Here is a 16,527-nt window from a genome sequence, read left to right on the forward strand (position 1 = left end):
GAGAGAGAGAGAGAGAGAGAGAGAGAGAGAGAGAGAGAGAGAGAGAGCGGATAGGGGTGAAATTCGTGGAAAGTTTCGTTCGTGATTCGAAACACCGCAGTTCTGATTCGCGCGAACTTGTATTCCCATAACGCAAGACACTGTACAAACCCGAAAATTGGAAGCATTCCACAGCAACTCGAGTCGGTACACGTTAACACTTCCCAGTCCGTCGGCGCATATTTGTGATCTGAATACTGTATCAGTTCCGACAACGACGCCCGAGTTCATCTCGAACATTATTTAAGTTTCCTACTTATCCTCGACCCGTAGTGCAAATACACAATTAAAATCTACACCAATTTGGCAGGTAATTCGGACAGAGACGTAATTTTATTGGTTTGAAACGTGCACGTACAACGTTACTAAACAAGTTTCTCGTTAGCAAATAAGTAGTTTTAAAGAGAGAGGAAAGTAGCATTTAGAGATTGAAATATAAATATAATACCAGATAAAATGTCAACTATACGTTTTGATCGAACAAAAATATTATGAATATAAGCGTATCAATGTTCAAACTAATAAAATCATATCTCTGTTTGATCTCCGTACCAAATTGAAGTTTATTTGACTTATATCATAAGCATTCTCTGCCTTTAAATCGAGATATACGCTACCACGGTTAAAGGTTTACTCGGTTATGTATTTCATTATGTATAGAAAAGTAAAGAGTAAATATACCGCGCATAACCGACCGTAAATTTGAGGCCATCCTTTAACGAACCGAATGCAAAGTGTTTCGTTAAAATTGAATTCTTCTCACGCGACATTGAAGAAATCTCTTTCTTACACTTAAAAATGCGACAGCATTTTATACAGTATTTCGTTATACTACACCCGCATGCTAGTCTCGACGTGCTAACCACCCCTAGCGTTTGCGACAGTCTATACTACTACAGGCACTTTTTTCATTAAGTTCTTAATGACATTTCTTAGTAATTCTTTCTTTCTAAAAATTTGCATATGTTATATGGAGCACAGAAATTTTGCTCTTTATGCAAGAAGGATTTCATTTTCATTTGTACGAAATACATTGTGTTGTATGTAGCTTATTAAAATGGTACCCAGCGTCTTGCTTACGCTTACGTAATCATCCTTAGCATTCATGAGAATTTACGCTACTTAAGGCACCTTTCCTATTACGAACTTAATTATATTTTTCGGTGTCTTTTTCTGTGTTAGCGAAACTCAAGTGTTTTACTTTCCACGTCAAAGAGGCAACATTTCATTTTCATTTGCACGAGAGATCTGATGTAATTCGTATTTTATGGAAGCGATACCGACCATTGCTTAATTTACGTTTGACCTTTTTATCGAATAAATCAGCGACAGAGAGGTATCTATGCTAACTCGATTTCACAATTAATTTTGTATATTTATGTATGAAAGTAAAATTAAGCTACAGAATTGCCCACAAAAGCCGAGAAGGTTATATGGCTGGAATTTTCTTTAACTTCACAATCTAAATTAATATTGTTACCCGCGCTCGAGTATAATCGACCGCACTAATTAAAAAGTTAAGTAACCACTCCTAGCACTAATAAGGATATAAGCTACTTTAGCCACTTTATCTGTCACCAATTTAATTACTTTCTATGATTATACTTTATTTTGAGGAATTAACCAATGTTTTAACAAACCTCGAAACTTTTTACATTAAAAAGAAAGACATATTACGTGTAAAATGTGTATTTCTCGTAGTTTATTAAAATGTTATCTATGCCTGGTTTCGTGAAATCCTATACTGCTGCAAGCATTGTTTTTATTAACAATTAAATCTGTCCTTTTGTTACTTCTTTCCTTCTCAGAATTCGTGAATATTTTATCGAGCTTAAAGGTTCTCCTTTTATCTTGAAAGAATAACTAGAAGCTACCCTTCTTATTCACGAGAATTTACTCTACTTTAGCCACTCCTTTCTATTAATAATATGTTTCTTTGGACCTTCTTCTTTTCTTAGAATTTCTTAATGTTTTATCATGGTTATTAATTCTACTTTTTATGTTGGAAAAAAAACATTCCGTCTTCATTTTTACTTGAAATACACGAGACAGTGCATATTTTATTAATGTGGAATCTTCGCCTTGCTTTTGTGTAACTAACCTCGTCGTTCATTCGAATTTACTCTATTTCAGGTACCCTTTCATTGAAAAGTGAAATATTTTTGTTCTTGTTTAAACAACTACCTTTGGCATTCAATTATTAATCAATCAACTTTTATTCCAATTTCTGAATGTTTCATTAAGCTGAAAAGTTTATTTCTCTATCTCGTAGAGTAACGATTTCATCTTCGCTTGTGCGAAATACGGGTCGCCTCACGTATGCGATTAAAAATGTACTCCGTGTCTCGATTTCGTTTAATTAACCAACTCCAGCATTTACGAGAGTCCAACGCGGCGCCGGGAGCCCTCTCTATTAACTTTCTAATTACATCTTCAAGTACCTCCACGCTTCTTAAATTTGCAAAACGCTCTTCCGAACGTTCTGTGCCACGTATAGACTGCACCGCTTGCGCTGTATTGCTTAATCTCGTACCTTTGTCGCGTTGCTTATCAGAGACAAAAGGCGATGCCCGAAGAACTTAATGGCGTCATAAAGCAATCATTAAAGCAGTATCCCCGCAGTCAGCTAAACAGCAATTACATAATAGGTGGATCCCGGTGCAGAGATGGTAATTTTCGCTATTTGTTCGGCACGGTTCGTTCCTCCCCTACACCCTCGCCGCTCCTCGTTCGTCGTTTTCTTTGCTCTCTCCATTCAAGACGGAACAATGAAGGAAGATGGCCTCGAATTTACGGGCCAGCCAGTGTATTTACCCGCGCCAACAACATAAACGTTGCCATTGCTCGCAACCCGCGCTGCGGAACTCTATCTTTAATCCACCTCAGGCTTTGTGATCCCGCTGGGTTTTAGCTTTCGCGCCATTTGGCCTCGCAATTTGTCATTCTACGTCCGATAAATTAATGAGCAACGCTGACGGCGCTGCCAGAGTGGCATGGCGTTGATGCCTCCCGCTTCTATGTTTCGCGTCTCCAAAGGTGAGCGGCTGGTTTTAGTATCGCGACGAGGAATGAAAAAGCGCGGAAGGAGGTTGACAGAATAAAACCAGCCGGTTAACCTAATTCCCCTTCACCTAAAACACCTAATTCCCGTTCGTTCCGTCGCGTGTACCCGCAGTATTATCTTCGGCTCGGTCCACAGCGATTCGCGTAAGCCCTTAAGTCCACCAGGGCCGTGGCTGGTATTAATTCGCAGTTCGAAACTGCGAGCCAACGGCGGTCAGAGACTTCTCCAGGCGATGTTTCTCCAGCGCGTAAAGTTCCGTCTGTCCCGTTAATAAACACCGTTACCCTTACCAACGACGTTCATGGTGGCGGAAACTATGGCCGTGTGGAACGATGGCGCGTCCGCCGACACCTCGCAGCTGTACTCCCCGGCAGCGTTCAGCTCCAAATTCGTCAGGCTGACTTGCGTCGCGTTGCTCTCGGGTTTCTGCAACAGAATGACACGCGATCGTTGATAGACGAGGAGGTGTAGAAATTATTTCTTTTCGCTCGTTCTTTCTTTCTAGAGCTTCGCGGTTGAAGCTTCTGTTATATTTTTTTTTTTTTTTTTTTTTTTTTTTTTTTTGTAATTCGATAAACGCCTAAATGGAATCTGATTTCAGACGTTAGATGAAAGTTGCTTTGTTTGCGTTGCTATCGTGAAAGATTTGGAATTTTTGTTTACATTTAAGGTGATTTATTGCGCGTGGATCTGCAAGCTAGAAATAGAGCTTGTTCGCAACTCGTTTGCGGAGCGCATGCTAAATTTTAGAAAATTGATTTTTAAAACTCCAATAAAACTCGTTATTTGTTCACGTACACGATATCTAGGCTTCCTACAATAAAAAAAAAAAGTTCCGACCAATTTCTAGTTGGATCGACGAAAAGGGGGGAAATGCTGATGCTTGGTCATAAATGGACCAAGAATACTTGGAACCCTTGGACTCTATGGCTTAGAGTAACGAAAATGGGATCTGAACGTTATCTCGTAAGTGATTCACCGAATGTGTGCCTTCGATATTCGTTTTCCTTGAATAAACTTCCTAAACACTCGTCGTTACGAGTCACTCTTCGGATGCATCATTAATTATGAAAACAACCTAAATTATTCAGGGTACCGAAACGCCTACATCCGTACCAGATTTCCATACACTTCCTCAACCATAAATAAATTCCACGCGATAAAAACAAACATCCAATGAAAAGAACATAATCATCTTGTAGAGAAACGTTAAGTTAATAGAGAGATTTCGATATCCACTCCTTGAAGACCATTTTTCGATCGATTCTCATTCAAACTTTCGTCTGAACCATTCGCGCCTCGCTACCGACACCACACTGTAAACATTCGCTCTCTTTCAAATCCTCTTCTCGCATCTACGACTACGGCATCAGAATACTCGCAGAGAGCCCAAGCACCTCCGAACAAAGCATTACAAACTCGCTATCGTAAAGCCTGTCGCGCACGGGACAAAATAGATTTTCCTGTTCAGGACTCCCATCCCCAAACGGAAGTGATCTTCCTCCATCGCAGTACAGTGTCAACGCAGACCTGGACGTCTTCCGATCGACGCTCTCCTCGAATTGTTCGCCAACCAGAAATTTATGACGCTAGGCGACCATAGAGACCCTCACTCGCAAAAAAAAAAAAAAGAGGACCATCGACGTCGAAGTATCGCGGGGAACATCGATCAATCGACCGGAAGACAAAGGCCAGCCTGCTCGCATTGTTCTCGCTAGCTGGGCGAGCAGCGTCGAACGGTTGAATAATCCGCCGGCGCTCCGAAGACGGTAACTGGACCGAGCCGGTGTTCGCCTCTTCGCGATATCGATTCGGAATGACGGCGTGTCATTCGCCCCCGCAGCGAACAAACCCCTGTGCGAATAGGGGGAGAGCTTCACGCTCGCGGAACACACAGGCCACGAACGCGGTTTACGAGCGACATTACGCTCCGTAACGGCGCGTCCCCGTCGACCGTTGGCGCAGAATTTCGCGACGCGTCGCGATTTATTCGCGCGTCCCCAGTTGCCTGAGCCCCCTCGCCCGCTCGCCCCCACCCCTCTCTTCGTCGACACCGATGTGTGTACCCCCTTTCTCGCCCCCCGCGAGAAATTCTGTCGCTCGCAACTGGCCGATAGCGCCGCGAGACCGCAACCCGCAGGCCAACCAGGGTCGAGCGACCGACACTGCCACCCGCCCGCCGAGGATTTAGTATGAATTCTTTCCTGTGATTTACTAGTAATAGTTCGCGGCAAACGAGGTATTAATAATATACAAATGGAGAGAGAGGCTGTAGACTAGTGTCGACACGGTGAGCGGACGCGATCGCGCGTGTTTTCGGGCTTTGGAAAGTAATTCGAATTAGTTGGGGGAACCAGTTTTCGGGGGAAGCTGCACCGATGAACTTCGGTGGATTGAATCTGTTTTTTTTTTTTTTTTTTTTTTTTTTTTTTTTTTTTGTAGTTTGTGTTATTTTTGGTTTCCATGACGAACAGAATAATACTCTAAATGGTACGGGTTAAAATAAGACGGCTCGATTGACAACTAAACTAATTAGGAATCGATGAACTCGTATCAAACGTGACTTCCGCTAGAATAATTGCACTCCTCGCTAAAGATTGACGAGATTGAGTTAATCGTGACCTTATTCGCAAAAAGAAAATGATTGAATTGAATAGAAATTCTGGTTTCCATCCGTCAGAATCTCGTGAAATATTATAGAATCAATTCGTGAGAAGAATTAAAAAATCGACAAAACAGGGATACTACGAGGGGATTAAATGTGATTTACAAGTTTTGTGCTCTATTTTTGTGTTAGAAAAAGAAGAAGAAAAGTTGCCAGCATACGAGGACAATTCCGCGACGTTTCGCGGTTTAATCGCGCGTCCCACTCACCCGCCGAAATCTTCTTTGTCGGGTCCTGGGAGAAATTTTGTCGCTTTCACTGGCCAATAGCGTCGCGAGATCGCAGCCCAGGGCACGGGCAAACGCGACATCGCTCCGCTGTTCGCGAGGATTTAGTAAGCACGGCGAAAAAGCAATTTCGCTCGGTTCTTTGTAATTTTACAACGCGCTATTAGCGCGGAGTAACGAGACACTCGCATGTTGAACGGAGGATTACGTAAAGCCTCGCGGGGAAGTGATGGCCGTTTGAAACTTTCGGTGCCCCGGAACTCCCGTTTTCAGGAAGAATTTTGCGCAAAACGCGATGGCGGATCGTGCCCGTGTTGCATCGAACGCGGGTACAAACTATTTCCGTATCTACGAGAATTGCCGGCGTCCATACGAGGCGTGCTGCGCTCTGAAACGTTTTTGAGATAGTTTCATACGTCGACGTAATTCAATTTTTGTTGATCATTGATCGTACTGTCTGCCTCTATCGCCGTTGGGGAACCGTGAAAATTCGGCGGAAAATCGACGTATGGAAGATAGCTTCTCTCGCAAGATAAAGAATTACAACCACTGAATTGCGAGAATTGGCCATACTACTATGACGTATCCTGTTTATCAGATGAATTGGTTCGTTCGTGGATGTGACTTTGATGAATAGACTTCGATCATCATTTTGTAGATTCTCACTCACCATTCTTTTTTTAAATTCCACCCAGACTGTTTTAAATTAAAACAATTACTTCGCGACTCTATTTCAGATGCCTAGGATGCGAATACGTTATACACGCGAACTTTAACGGTCGACGCAACAAATTTGAAAGCAGCAAGAAAGAAGCTCTTTAATTCTTGAGTCTTCGATCAGGATTCTACAGAACACGTTTTCTCATAGCAAATGCTGATAACAATGACAGTTCGTTCGAACGAAGTACTATCCAAGACTGACAATGAGACTGTAAGAATCTATAACAGACCGTATCCGTTCCGAGATCACCTAATAATTCACGAGACGTCAGCCATTCTACGAGCAGATATAGTCATATAAAGAACTATTCACCTACAAACTAAGGAGCTCAATATATCTGAGCCCATTACCTCCCGGGCATACGTCTATTAAGCCATTTCTCTTTCTTCCAATATGCTCTATCCATCCCAACAGCTTGCACCTGTAGCTCAATTACATCAGGGATGGGTGGAATTTCGCTTGAATAAAAGATGACGAATAAAAGTAACGCGTAACGATTTATATTTGACGTTCACTCTATCGCACACTTGTTCGAATAAGTTTTTGTTCGACTACGTGAGATATGATATAATGATCTCTTTTGTTCTTTTCCTTTTCAGGTAACTAGATCGCGTGTTTCTCGATAGGTTTACAATCCGTAGCAGATCACATATAATCTGACGGAAACATTGTATTAATAAAAATAATAAATTATCAATGAACAGAGATCTCGCGTTATTCTCGCATCGAATGCAAACGAGTTAATTTAAGTAAATGGTTATTTATCTCTCAAATCACTGGTGTACTCCCTCGGGTTATGCGGACAAGCATAATGGATTGCATCGTCAACGCCACAAGAACGCAAATGTGTCCCAAGGTGTCGATCGAAGTCAGTCGATTATGTTACCCTCGAAATACCTTCGAACAATTATAACGCTATCCAACTGGAAACGCTGAGCCAACGAGCAGCGGAACGACAGCGAGTCTCCGTCATAAAGCAAATATTGAACGGTCGCTTCAGCCTCGTTACGCCTGTCTGCCACTAAAAGTAACGAGTCAAGTGGTTTCGGTACATCTGGCTAACCCAGAGATGGGCAAAATTCTTATCTAAAACAAACGTTCCGAGTAACGAACAAAAGATAAACTTGACAAAATAATACTAGAATATTTTCTTGAGAATTATTCTGAAGAGGTTCCAAATATGATTCTGGTACCAACCAAAACTTTAATTCTAACAATTTTAATTCAAGCAAACATTTCAATTGTAAGTTTAAATCTAAGTTCGAGTCTTATTCTTAGTTCCAAGTTTCCAATCTAGTCAGACTTGTACTAACGGAATGAAATTTCTCGCAACGACCAAATTCGCTCGAATAAATGTCACCGATATAGATTCCCCATACATAGGTACGTTGCTTTCATCGTGATCTAACAGTCGAATAAAATTTCCCCTACGTCAAACGCGACTCTCCCTCGTCGACAAATTTTCGTTTCAACCCTCGACGTTGCACGGGCGACTATCCTCGACGCGATAACCGGTGGTGTTTTCGATATCGTCGCAGATAATCGCAGGGATATAATAGAATCGTCGCGATAATAGATTCGTCGATGTCTCGTCGACATGGCTGGGCGCGAACAATTCGTTTTCCCCCTAAATGCGACACCGCTCCTCGTAAAAATGCCAGCTGGGCCGTGCTTTGTACGAATCGATGCGCCACCCACGCCGCAGAGCATATCCCCCTCTGTTACCGCTCATTAAGGAGACCGACTCGAATTCGCAAAGTTCCGTGGAACAAGGGGGGGGGAGAACGGCGATATTCCGCGCGCCATATTTCAGAAGAAACGTTCGGTTATTGTTCCATCCAACTTCTCGACTGCGATAAATCCCCGGACGTTGGGCTTCCCCGGTGCCCCGAGCGTTTTTTCGTCGCGACGTCGCTCTCGACTCTGGACAAAGATTTCATGGAGATCCTGAGGGCACGGTTAGTCTCGGTATCGTTTAAATTTCCCGCCACGTGTATTCCCTAAATTACACGCGGTTCTCGTTACGCGGGACGTTTGTACAAGAGAGTATCACCAGTTGGTGCTTACGGTTGTAACGTGATTATTATAATTTCGGATACGGACCATCTAGAATTGATCAAACGTCTATGAATAGATTTTTAACCTCGAAGCCGGTTGAAGGATTCAAGTGCAACAAATTTTGTCATATTCTGCCTCAGCTGGTTACAAAATATAATCCCGCATAAAGTACGAACAATTCATCTAAGGGTATTTATTGTTATTTTTTATTGGTATTTTTTGTTCAAACATCTCCTTTGACGCAACTAATAACACTGCGATATGACACCATGATATTGAAATTTCAAAAGAAAAATTTATTTGGAAATTAAATTAAATTGATCGCGATTATTTTATTATTTCGTTCAAAATTTGTACTATGCTCGAATAAAAATCTGTGGAAAAGGAAACGTACTGCCGATACTGCAATAACAGAAATTATATTTCTACATGATAACTCCTGGCAAACAGCGAACCTCAAAGGCGATAGAAATAAATTATTCAAGAAAAATAAGAAAGAAGCATAATATACAAGACTAATAATAGACAAGATAAGCTTGACTCACTTTCTGTGCTTTCTCCTTATTTTTCTCGAATAATTTATTCACACTATCCAAACTCCCCAAGGTATCCTTTACACTTTTCAATCATTTATTCTCACGTGCATTCGCGCGTATAGTTTCCGATACTATGTTGCGCCAAAGGGCGTTCTTGCCCGTAAAATATATAAATAATAGTAATAATAATAAATATTTTGAGACTGGTCTGTACCGAAATTGGTATCCTGGGCTCGAAGGGGTTAATAAATCGCCGGTTCACTTGAAAGATTTTCACGAAAACCCGCGGGGCACGGGCTCGAGTTTGGATGTAGGGGAAATATGAGAGGGGGTGAAAAAGAAGAAAGGGCAGGGAGAAAAATTGGGAAAGGGATTCGATGCTCACCTTCACCGTCAAGTTTCCGATGGGGAAAGTCTTGACGACCGGGGTCTCGTTCGGGGCGTAACGATAAAACTCTCGACCCCCTTTGTACCACTTGACGGCGTATAAAGGGTCCCCCTCGGTGTCATACCAGCAGTTCAGTATCGCCGATTCACCTTTCTTCACGGCCGTCGGTATCTGGATGCGCACTTCTCGCAAACCGGAGCAAATTCCTGCAACAGACAGGGTGTTTCTGTTTAACGTCCGAGCCTATTTGATCGTTCTGTCGTTTCCACGCTTGATGCATTTTTCTCGAATTCAAGGAATTCCTAACAATCTCGCTATCCTTTTATTTTTACACATAAATGTGTTTCTAGGAGCCTTCGTTGGCCGTAACAGCCACTTCTTAACATTTATTTGAATAAATCGGTACACTTGTCATTTCTGTTGCGGTCTAACCAGTTAGATTTTCAAATTGCCTATCGCAGAATATTTCATTCTATAGAATTAAATGTTATATTTATTCTAAATATTTATTTATATTTAGCTTGTAATGGATAAACAGTTTTTCATCTTGTATTCGATGTTTAAAATTCATATTCCACACAAGAGTTTTGCTCGTTTCCGGTATTAACTCGATGCATACGTGTAAAATATTACAGAGAAAGAAAGATCAGCCCTGGATTTAAGGAAAATGTGGTACAAAGCGTAAGTAGAATGTGGACAGTGTCGAGTAATATTTCCCTTCTCGCAGGCTTTACGAAGTCTGACTAAAACGTCTGACCCAGTACGACTCGCAGTTCCTTCCAGAACTAATCTTCCTTTCTCTCCTATACTTGCGCATCATACGGATGAGTTCGAAATCTGCAGCGTAGGTAATATTACTTGGTATCATTCAAATGAGTTCGAAATCTAGTGTAGGTAATATTACTCGGACGAGCTCGAAATGTACAAATATAACTGCAACTATATTTGCAGCATTTTGTTATCCATAGAATATCTAGAAACTAATTTTGAAATCGTAATAAAAGCGCGCCAGATATTGAATTGAAACCAGAGATTGGCCAAATTTTTTATTGGAGAAAGAAAATGTCAAACGAATGAAAGGCTGTTTTATCATTATTTGTTAAACGAAATTTAAAATTTTTATTACACAATGCATTTCGCAATGACTACAGAAGAATGCATGATGAAAACATTGATTGAATAACTCGAATTGAATGCAAGAACACACGTATAATATATAAAACATAATAACAAAAGAATCTATTAAAAGTTAATCATACTTCAAACATAGTGTTACAGTAAAAAATATACTGCAATAAACGCAAAATTGTGCTAACACACCGAATCATAAATTGCATACATAGATTAAGGTTAATCACAGGTTAGGTTAATGATAGCATGCACCTGCGCCTCGCCTTTTCACTGTGACTATGTATTTATCTCTGCATCTACATACGATATTTTATTCAATTCGTCGATTCATATTTTACACAACTCTGGCGCAATGAAGACGTATTATTATTACAGTAGCTGCAATGGAAGTAGAAACACGATGAACCTCTACATACGAAATGGTAGGTTAAGTGAACAGGCAAGCGTTGCAATTCTAGCTCTAATTTTGTTCGATCCACTTTTGATTTTACTTACATCAATAGAGATTCTTTTTCAGCCGTTCCATTACGTAATAAATAATTGAAATGCTATGGTTTTTCAGAACGATGCTAATTAAGATACAATCTTTCTATTATTTTATTGCTCTTTTTTTTCTAATTAATTTACTTTGTGTGTTCTTCTTGAACTCTGATTATAACTAAAAAGATCATAAAATCCCAAAGGGACAGGACCGCAAATTATAATCCTTTTTGTTCCCATCGTTTTACTTAAAATTGTATTACCAGCTTGTTCGTGTTATTAATTTTGTTAGAGAACTAATATTAGTTTATTTTTATTCCCATAGACTTTGAAGATGACCCTGTACATATACCTCGAACGTTAATTAAATTGCTTGCAATAAAGGCTGAAGTGGCTCACCCTCGTTCACTTAAAATCGAATGTAGAAAATGTCTAATGCAAAAAAATAAATGTTAGGAATCTATCTTCACAACCAACGAAAATTTGTTAATCTCATGTTCCCAAAAAAAAAAAAGAAGGAAGTTTACTCCAGAAAATTATCACTTTGATGTAATAAGCAAATAAACAAGGAGATCGTTTAGTTCAAAGTGCATCGCGTTTCGTCTATTTCAATTGATTGAAGTAAAGATTACATGGTTACCGCTTTTTAACGGATTAGGAAATGGTGTGCGAAGCTAGGTACGAGAATTCATTCTCAGCAAACTCGCAATCGACCCTCCGACTCTCCAACAATTCTTCAACAGACTGACCAACTCCTGAATCGCGCAGCGGCTCTTCAACTGCCGCACACATTGCGCACTTACTGCAATGGATCCGTATGCCCAAAGCTCCGGCGTACATTTTTAGAGTCTCTCCAGACACACTTCAACCCCGAACCTTCAAACCCAAGCATCCACTGGATCTCTACCGCACTTGTCCAATACACTCGTCGTTCACACCTGACGTCCGTAGAGATTCGTTTCCCTCCCACAATATTGAAAAGTACAACCATGTAATAATAATAATGGACTCCTCGACAACTTTCGCCGCCTTAGCGCCGCCTACCCCTGTTTCCCTTGAATGCCACGCAACTGCCAGCAATCGTTGCCAACATTTCATCGAACCTTACCAAATAAATTGAGTCGTATGGAAGTAGCACAGGAATATCTTAGAGACTGAAGATAAAATTTATTTTGTGCCTGGTAAGAGTTTGAAATAAAAGAAAACGTTGGTCTTGAGAGCAATAAGAAGTTCATTTATTAGCGTCAAGTGGTCAGTTGTTTCATTTATGAATTGAACATTTTTGTTATTATATTACTTTACGTGCTAATTTAAAATAGTTCTATTATTTTAAAAATGGCTAGAATCAATACCGCACTAAATGAATATTTAATTTAGGTTACATGATCGAATCTAACGTTTTAACTCGAGAAAACGTCGCCATTCTTTGTGCCAATCGATTATTAAACTGTTCATTGCCCCGAGTGCCGCCGTTTTCTTTCGTTTAAAACGAATGAATTATTCGTCGATTGTCTATTTTCATTCGACGTCTTTAAGAGTCTTTACTCTTACCGCCCTGGTTTAATTTTTCAAAGTGTGATGAATTTTTAAACGAGTTATTAATACAAGTTGCGGAAGGGTGTCCCTCTATTTATAGTTCGTTCGTGAACCACGGATAACGGATTCTGAATCAACAGTTAAATCTTGGGAAATACCGACTTCCTTTCGACTATGTGCTTTTATTTACTCGGGAAAAGAACATCCCCAACGATATTCTCGAGCGTTCGTTACTTCGGAGGAAGGACTTAAAAATATGCAAATCAGCAGCTCGGGAAGACCAGAAAAGTAGAATGGTGGACGAAGAGGGCGGTTATACTGTTGTTGCAATTTTTGTTTCGAGTAAATAGACTAGACTACCGCTGGCAGTCGAAGAAGTGCTTTAACTTTCTTATTGGTTAAACGATTCGATCTGATAGATTGAACTCTTTAGCGACAATTTATTAGGCTTCAGCCTGGGTATTTGTACGAAAATGTCACACCAGAGGGATCACATCCCCGAACGGTTTCTCAGAAAGTTATTGAACGTTTTAAACTTTTATATAACCGTTCGACCACTCGAAACCTAAACTATGTGCGAGACCTAATTCCATCGCTTACCAAAGAATAAACGAAACCCTTCCTCGCTCTAAAAAATAAAACCTCGGTTATTTAACGCGTCCCCGTTCCCCCGCTTCGCACGATCAAGGTTTCATAGTGGCTTGAACAGCAATTTTTCCTGGACGCACTCCGCGTTTCGCTAAAAATCGGCTAGTAAACATGTCGCGGCGGAAAAAGCCCGACACTGGATTCTTTACGAGTTCCAAAGAGGAAATAACGCGGCCGTCGCGCTAGGAAAAATTTGCGTGCGGTTTTCGTTGGCCAGTCGCAGTAATTTCGCGCGCATATTTCAACGGGCGGTTACGCTAAATAGAACGTGGTTGAAGCTTGAGCCTCGAAGACGCCAAGAGAGGCGAGAGAGAGAGAGAGAGAGAGAGAGAGAGAGAGAGAGAGAGAGAGAGCCCCAACACGGGGATTAACGAAATTCGAAATTTAATCAACCGTTTCTGGGCGCCCACCGCGGCGCCATGTTCGCCAACTGGGATTTATTTAAGAGCAACAACAGATGGGTATCGCATGAACTACGGGTAAAGTGAATCTGGTTGACCTAGAACGACGGAACTTAATATCGTAAAGGCTAGTTAGGTAAAACGTGTTCTAACGATACCTCGCTCGTAGGAGATGCAACTAAATTGCCGTGTATACAAATAACGATGAATACAAATCTGTTCAGAGCGTGTTCTGAATGCGTGCTCGTTGATGACTGAGTGCTCTATCTGACTGCGTTCTCGAATGACTAACCGTCGCGACGGTTAAACGTGGTCTCAACCGGAGGCCTTTGAACGTGCTTCTAATGACAACTTCGGTTCTGAATGACAACCAATTGCGACCAGCACTTTTACGTAAAAGGAAGGCGTACCTTGACAATTTACTGGAACGCACATTACTCTTTATAGGTTGCGTTATACATAGACTAATCGTCTGTCTGGTTCTTCGTTCAAAGGTTTGCTTGGTAGTTCGAAGTGAATAGAAAGGTCCTCCAAGCGGAAAGTTCATCGTTTCTCTTTCAAAAATCCATTTTTCGCATGGTCAACTATGTATATGTTGACACCAAATCGAAAAACAAAAATATATAGTTTATCAACTCGCCTTACGCTAAATGTTAGCACAAGTTTAAATTATTTTAAGATCAAAATCAAAATTCAACTCGCTCTTAGCACGGACGAAACCGTGCCAGGATCTGCTAGTTATTTATAAAATCGTCCTTGGCATTAGAACGATAGTTACATAACTAAGACGTCCGTTATTTCTCAAATAAATATGGATGTTGCTTCATTGACCAGAACTATCCATCATAAGTTTCGAGACCATCTGTTACATCTTTGTCACTGAAAAACAATTCATTTCGTGGAAAGCTTAAGTATTCCAAAGAGAGATGACGGCATTGTTCTTCATTTGAAGAAAGGCAACATTGCTCTTTTACGCGGCTACGATTTATTCCATCTTTCATTGTAATGGTACCTCAGCTCCATTCTCGACGTGGAACGACCATTAACTTTTACAACTGTCTACGATACTCCGTGCCAAATACTTATGTTGCTGCGGCATCTAAGTGCGACGGCTCAATGCGATCTTACAGAGGACGTTGAACGCATCCTTACTGGCAGTCTCGCATAAAACAAAGACGAATGGTGGTGCATTTGGCGTTGCAATTGATTGGATTGCAAGCTACCCATCATGAATTTCAGACAACTTCTTGGGTCCGCGTTCGTAAACTTGGAAACAGACCGGATGACATAATAAAATGTGACAAGTTGATTTGAAGGGTTTATTTAAATTTTCACCACTCTGTAGGCTCCTTCCGAAGTGCATACACTTAACTTATTCGGAAAATGACTACGAGTTAACCAGGCATAAAAGCATAAATCATAAAAGTACTTTCATCTGTACAGTGGATGTCTATTTTATTTAAAAGCGAATCATGCATCGACTGTTGAATTCGTAAACGGTTAGTTTCACGGAAAGCTTCAATGTCCCCCTCCGCGAAGAAGAATGGACGCGTTACTCTTTATTCAAGAAAACGGGCACTGGTCCTTTATTCGCGCGGCCACGATTTCTTATTTCTGTCATTGTAACAGCACCTCAGCCTTATTCTCGTCCTGTGCAACGACCATTAGCTTTTACAACTGTCCACATTACTCTATGCCAAATACTTATGCCGCAGCCGGCAACTACTTACGGCTGGATGCAGCCAAATGGTAATTACAGTTACTTGTTTGCCGTATTCTAAACTGTAACGGTTGAAGAAGACGGTCTCGACCCTTATAGCCTGTAGTTGATGCGCTGCGGTGGATGTGCCTGGCGTTGCACGCTTTTGCGCTGAAAGCTTTAATTTTCCTTTCCGACAATGCTCCCGGGGGATTCTTTGCGAATCAGCGCGCGGTGAGTGGGGAATTAGTGCTTCTTAATCACGCCAACGGCACGAGAATACTAGTTTATACCGGGTGAAACGCAAGAGCGTGGGATCAGTTTACCTGATCTGGGGTAAGAAATAAATAAAAAGAAATGAAAAGATGTCCAACTAATGGGACTGTGTGTTCGTTAAAGTGAACGGAGAAATGTTAACGATTATAGGTCAAACGAACGTTCGTTTTCCAGTTGTATTCGAATGTTAATTGCGTTTACGCATGGTGATTTTCTAGCGCTGCCCATTTGCCTCTCCATGCACGAAATGCATGTTGATCATTTCCGCTAAGCACCGTACATAATCTCTGTAATATTCGTTGAAGCATTCGCGTAGTTGTGACCGTTTGGATTATTGATAATTGGAGAGCGTGAACGTAAGAATGTACGTTTGCTGTTACGTTTGCGTTAACGTGGACGGAGGCAATATTTACGAAAAAAGAAGGGGGACAGAAAGTTGTTCTCTTTCCTCTCTAATACCATTTTAAAGCAAAAATTTTTAATTGAGAAAGTAATTGGAAAAAGAGCTTAAATTAATGTTCGAAATGCTTTTAAACGAATATAAGCTATGCTCATTTATGTCTGTTTATTCATTCGAATATATCAAAAATATTTATCGATGCGCTTAAATACAGGACAAATATTTATCGATGTATTTAAACACGTTGACAGTATTTAA

General features: G+C 40.8%; 1 protein-coding gene across 2 annotated transcripts; it reads right to left on the reverse strand.

The window, feature by feature from the left end:
- Positions 1-454: 454 nt before the first annotated feature.
- Positions 455-12,249, reverse strand: LOC128892680 (uncharacterized). 2 transcript variants are annotated; one of them, XM_054153222.1, is made up of 3 exons: positions 12,059-12,249; positions 9,696-9,904; positions 455-3,529 (listed from the first exon to the last, which is right to left on the reverse strand). In XM_054153222.1, the coding sequence occupies exons 1-3, from the start codon at positions 12,147-12,149 to the stop codon at positions 3,371-3,373; spliced, it is 459 nt and encodes a 152-aa protein (XP_054009197.1). In that variant the 5' UTR covers positions 12,150-12,249; the 3' UTR covers positions 455-3,370. The 2 variants fall into 2 exon arrangements, with proteins under 2 accessions (XP_054009197.1, XP_054009198.1); XM_054153223.1 differs by having other exon boundaries at positions 12,113-12,247.
- Between the last annotated feature and the right edge of the window lie 4,278 nt (positions 12,250-16,527).

This window comes from Hylaeus anthracinus, unplaced genomic scaffold (genome assembly GCF_026225885.1).
Source record: "Hylaeus anthracinus isolate JK02 unplaced genomic scaffold, UHH_iyHylAnth1.0_haploid 14227, whole genome shotgun sequence".
Taxonomy (NCBI): Eukaryota; Metazoa; Arthropoda; class Insecta; order Hymenoptera; family Colletidae; genus Hylaeus; species Hylaeus anthracinus.

Excerpts from the sequence above, each read along its gene's own strand:
- LOC128892680 (XM_054153222.1), bottom strand. The coding sequence starts at position 12,149 with ATGTACGCCGGAGCTTTGGGCATACGGATCCATTGCAGTAAGTGCGCA. Across the intron at positions 9,905-12,058 it reads GCTGCGCGATTCAGGAGTTG|GAATTTGCTCCGGTTTGCGA; the intron begins GTCAGTCTGTTG and ends TGTCTGTTGCAG. Across the intron at positions 3,530-9,695 it reads TCGGAAACTTGACGGTGAAG|AAACCCGAGAGCAACGCGAC; the intron begins GTGAGCATCGAA and ends ATTCTGTTGCAG.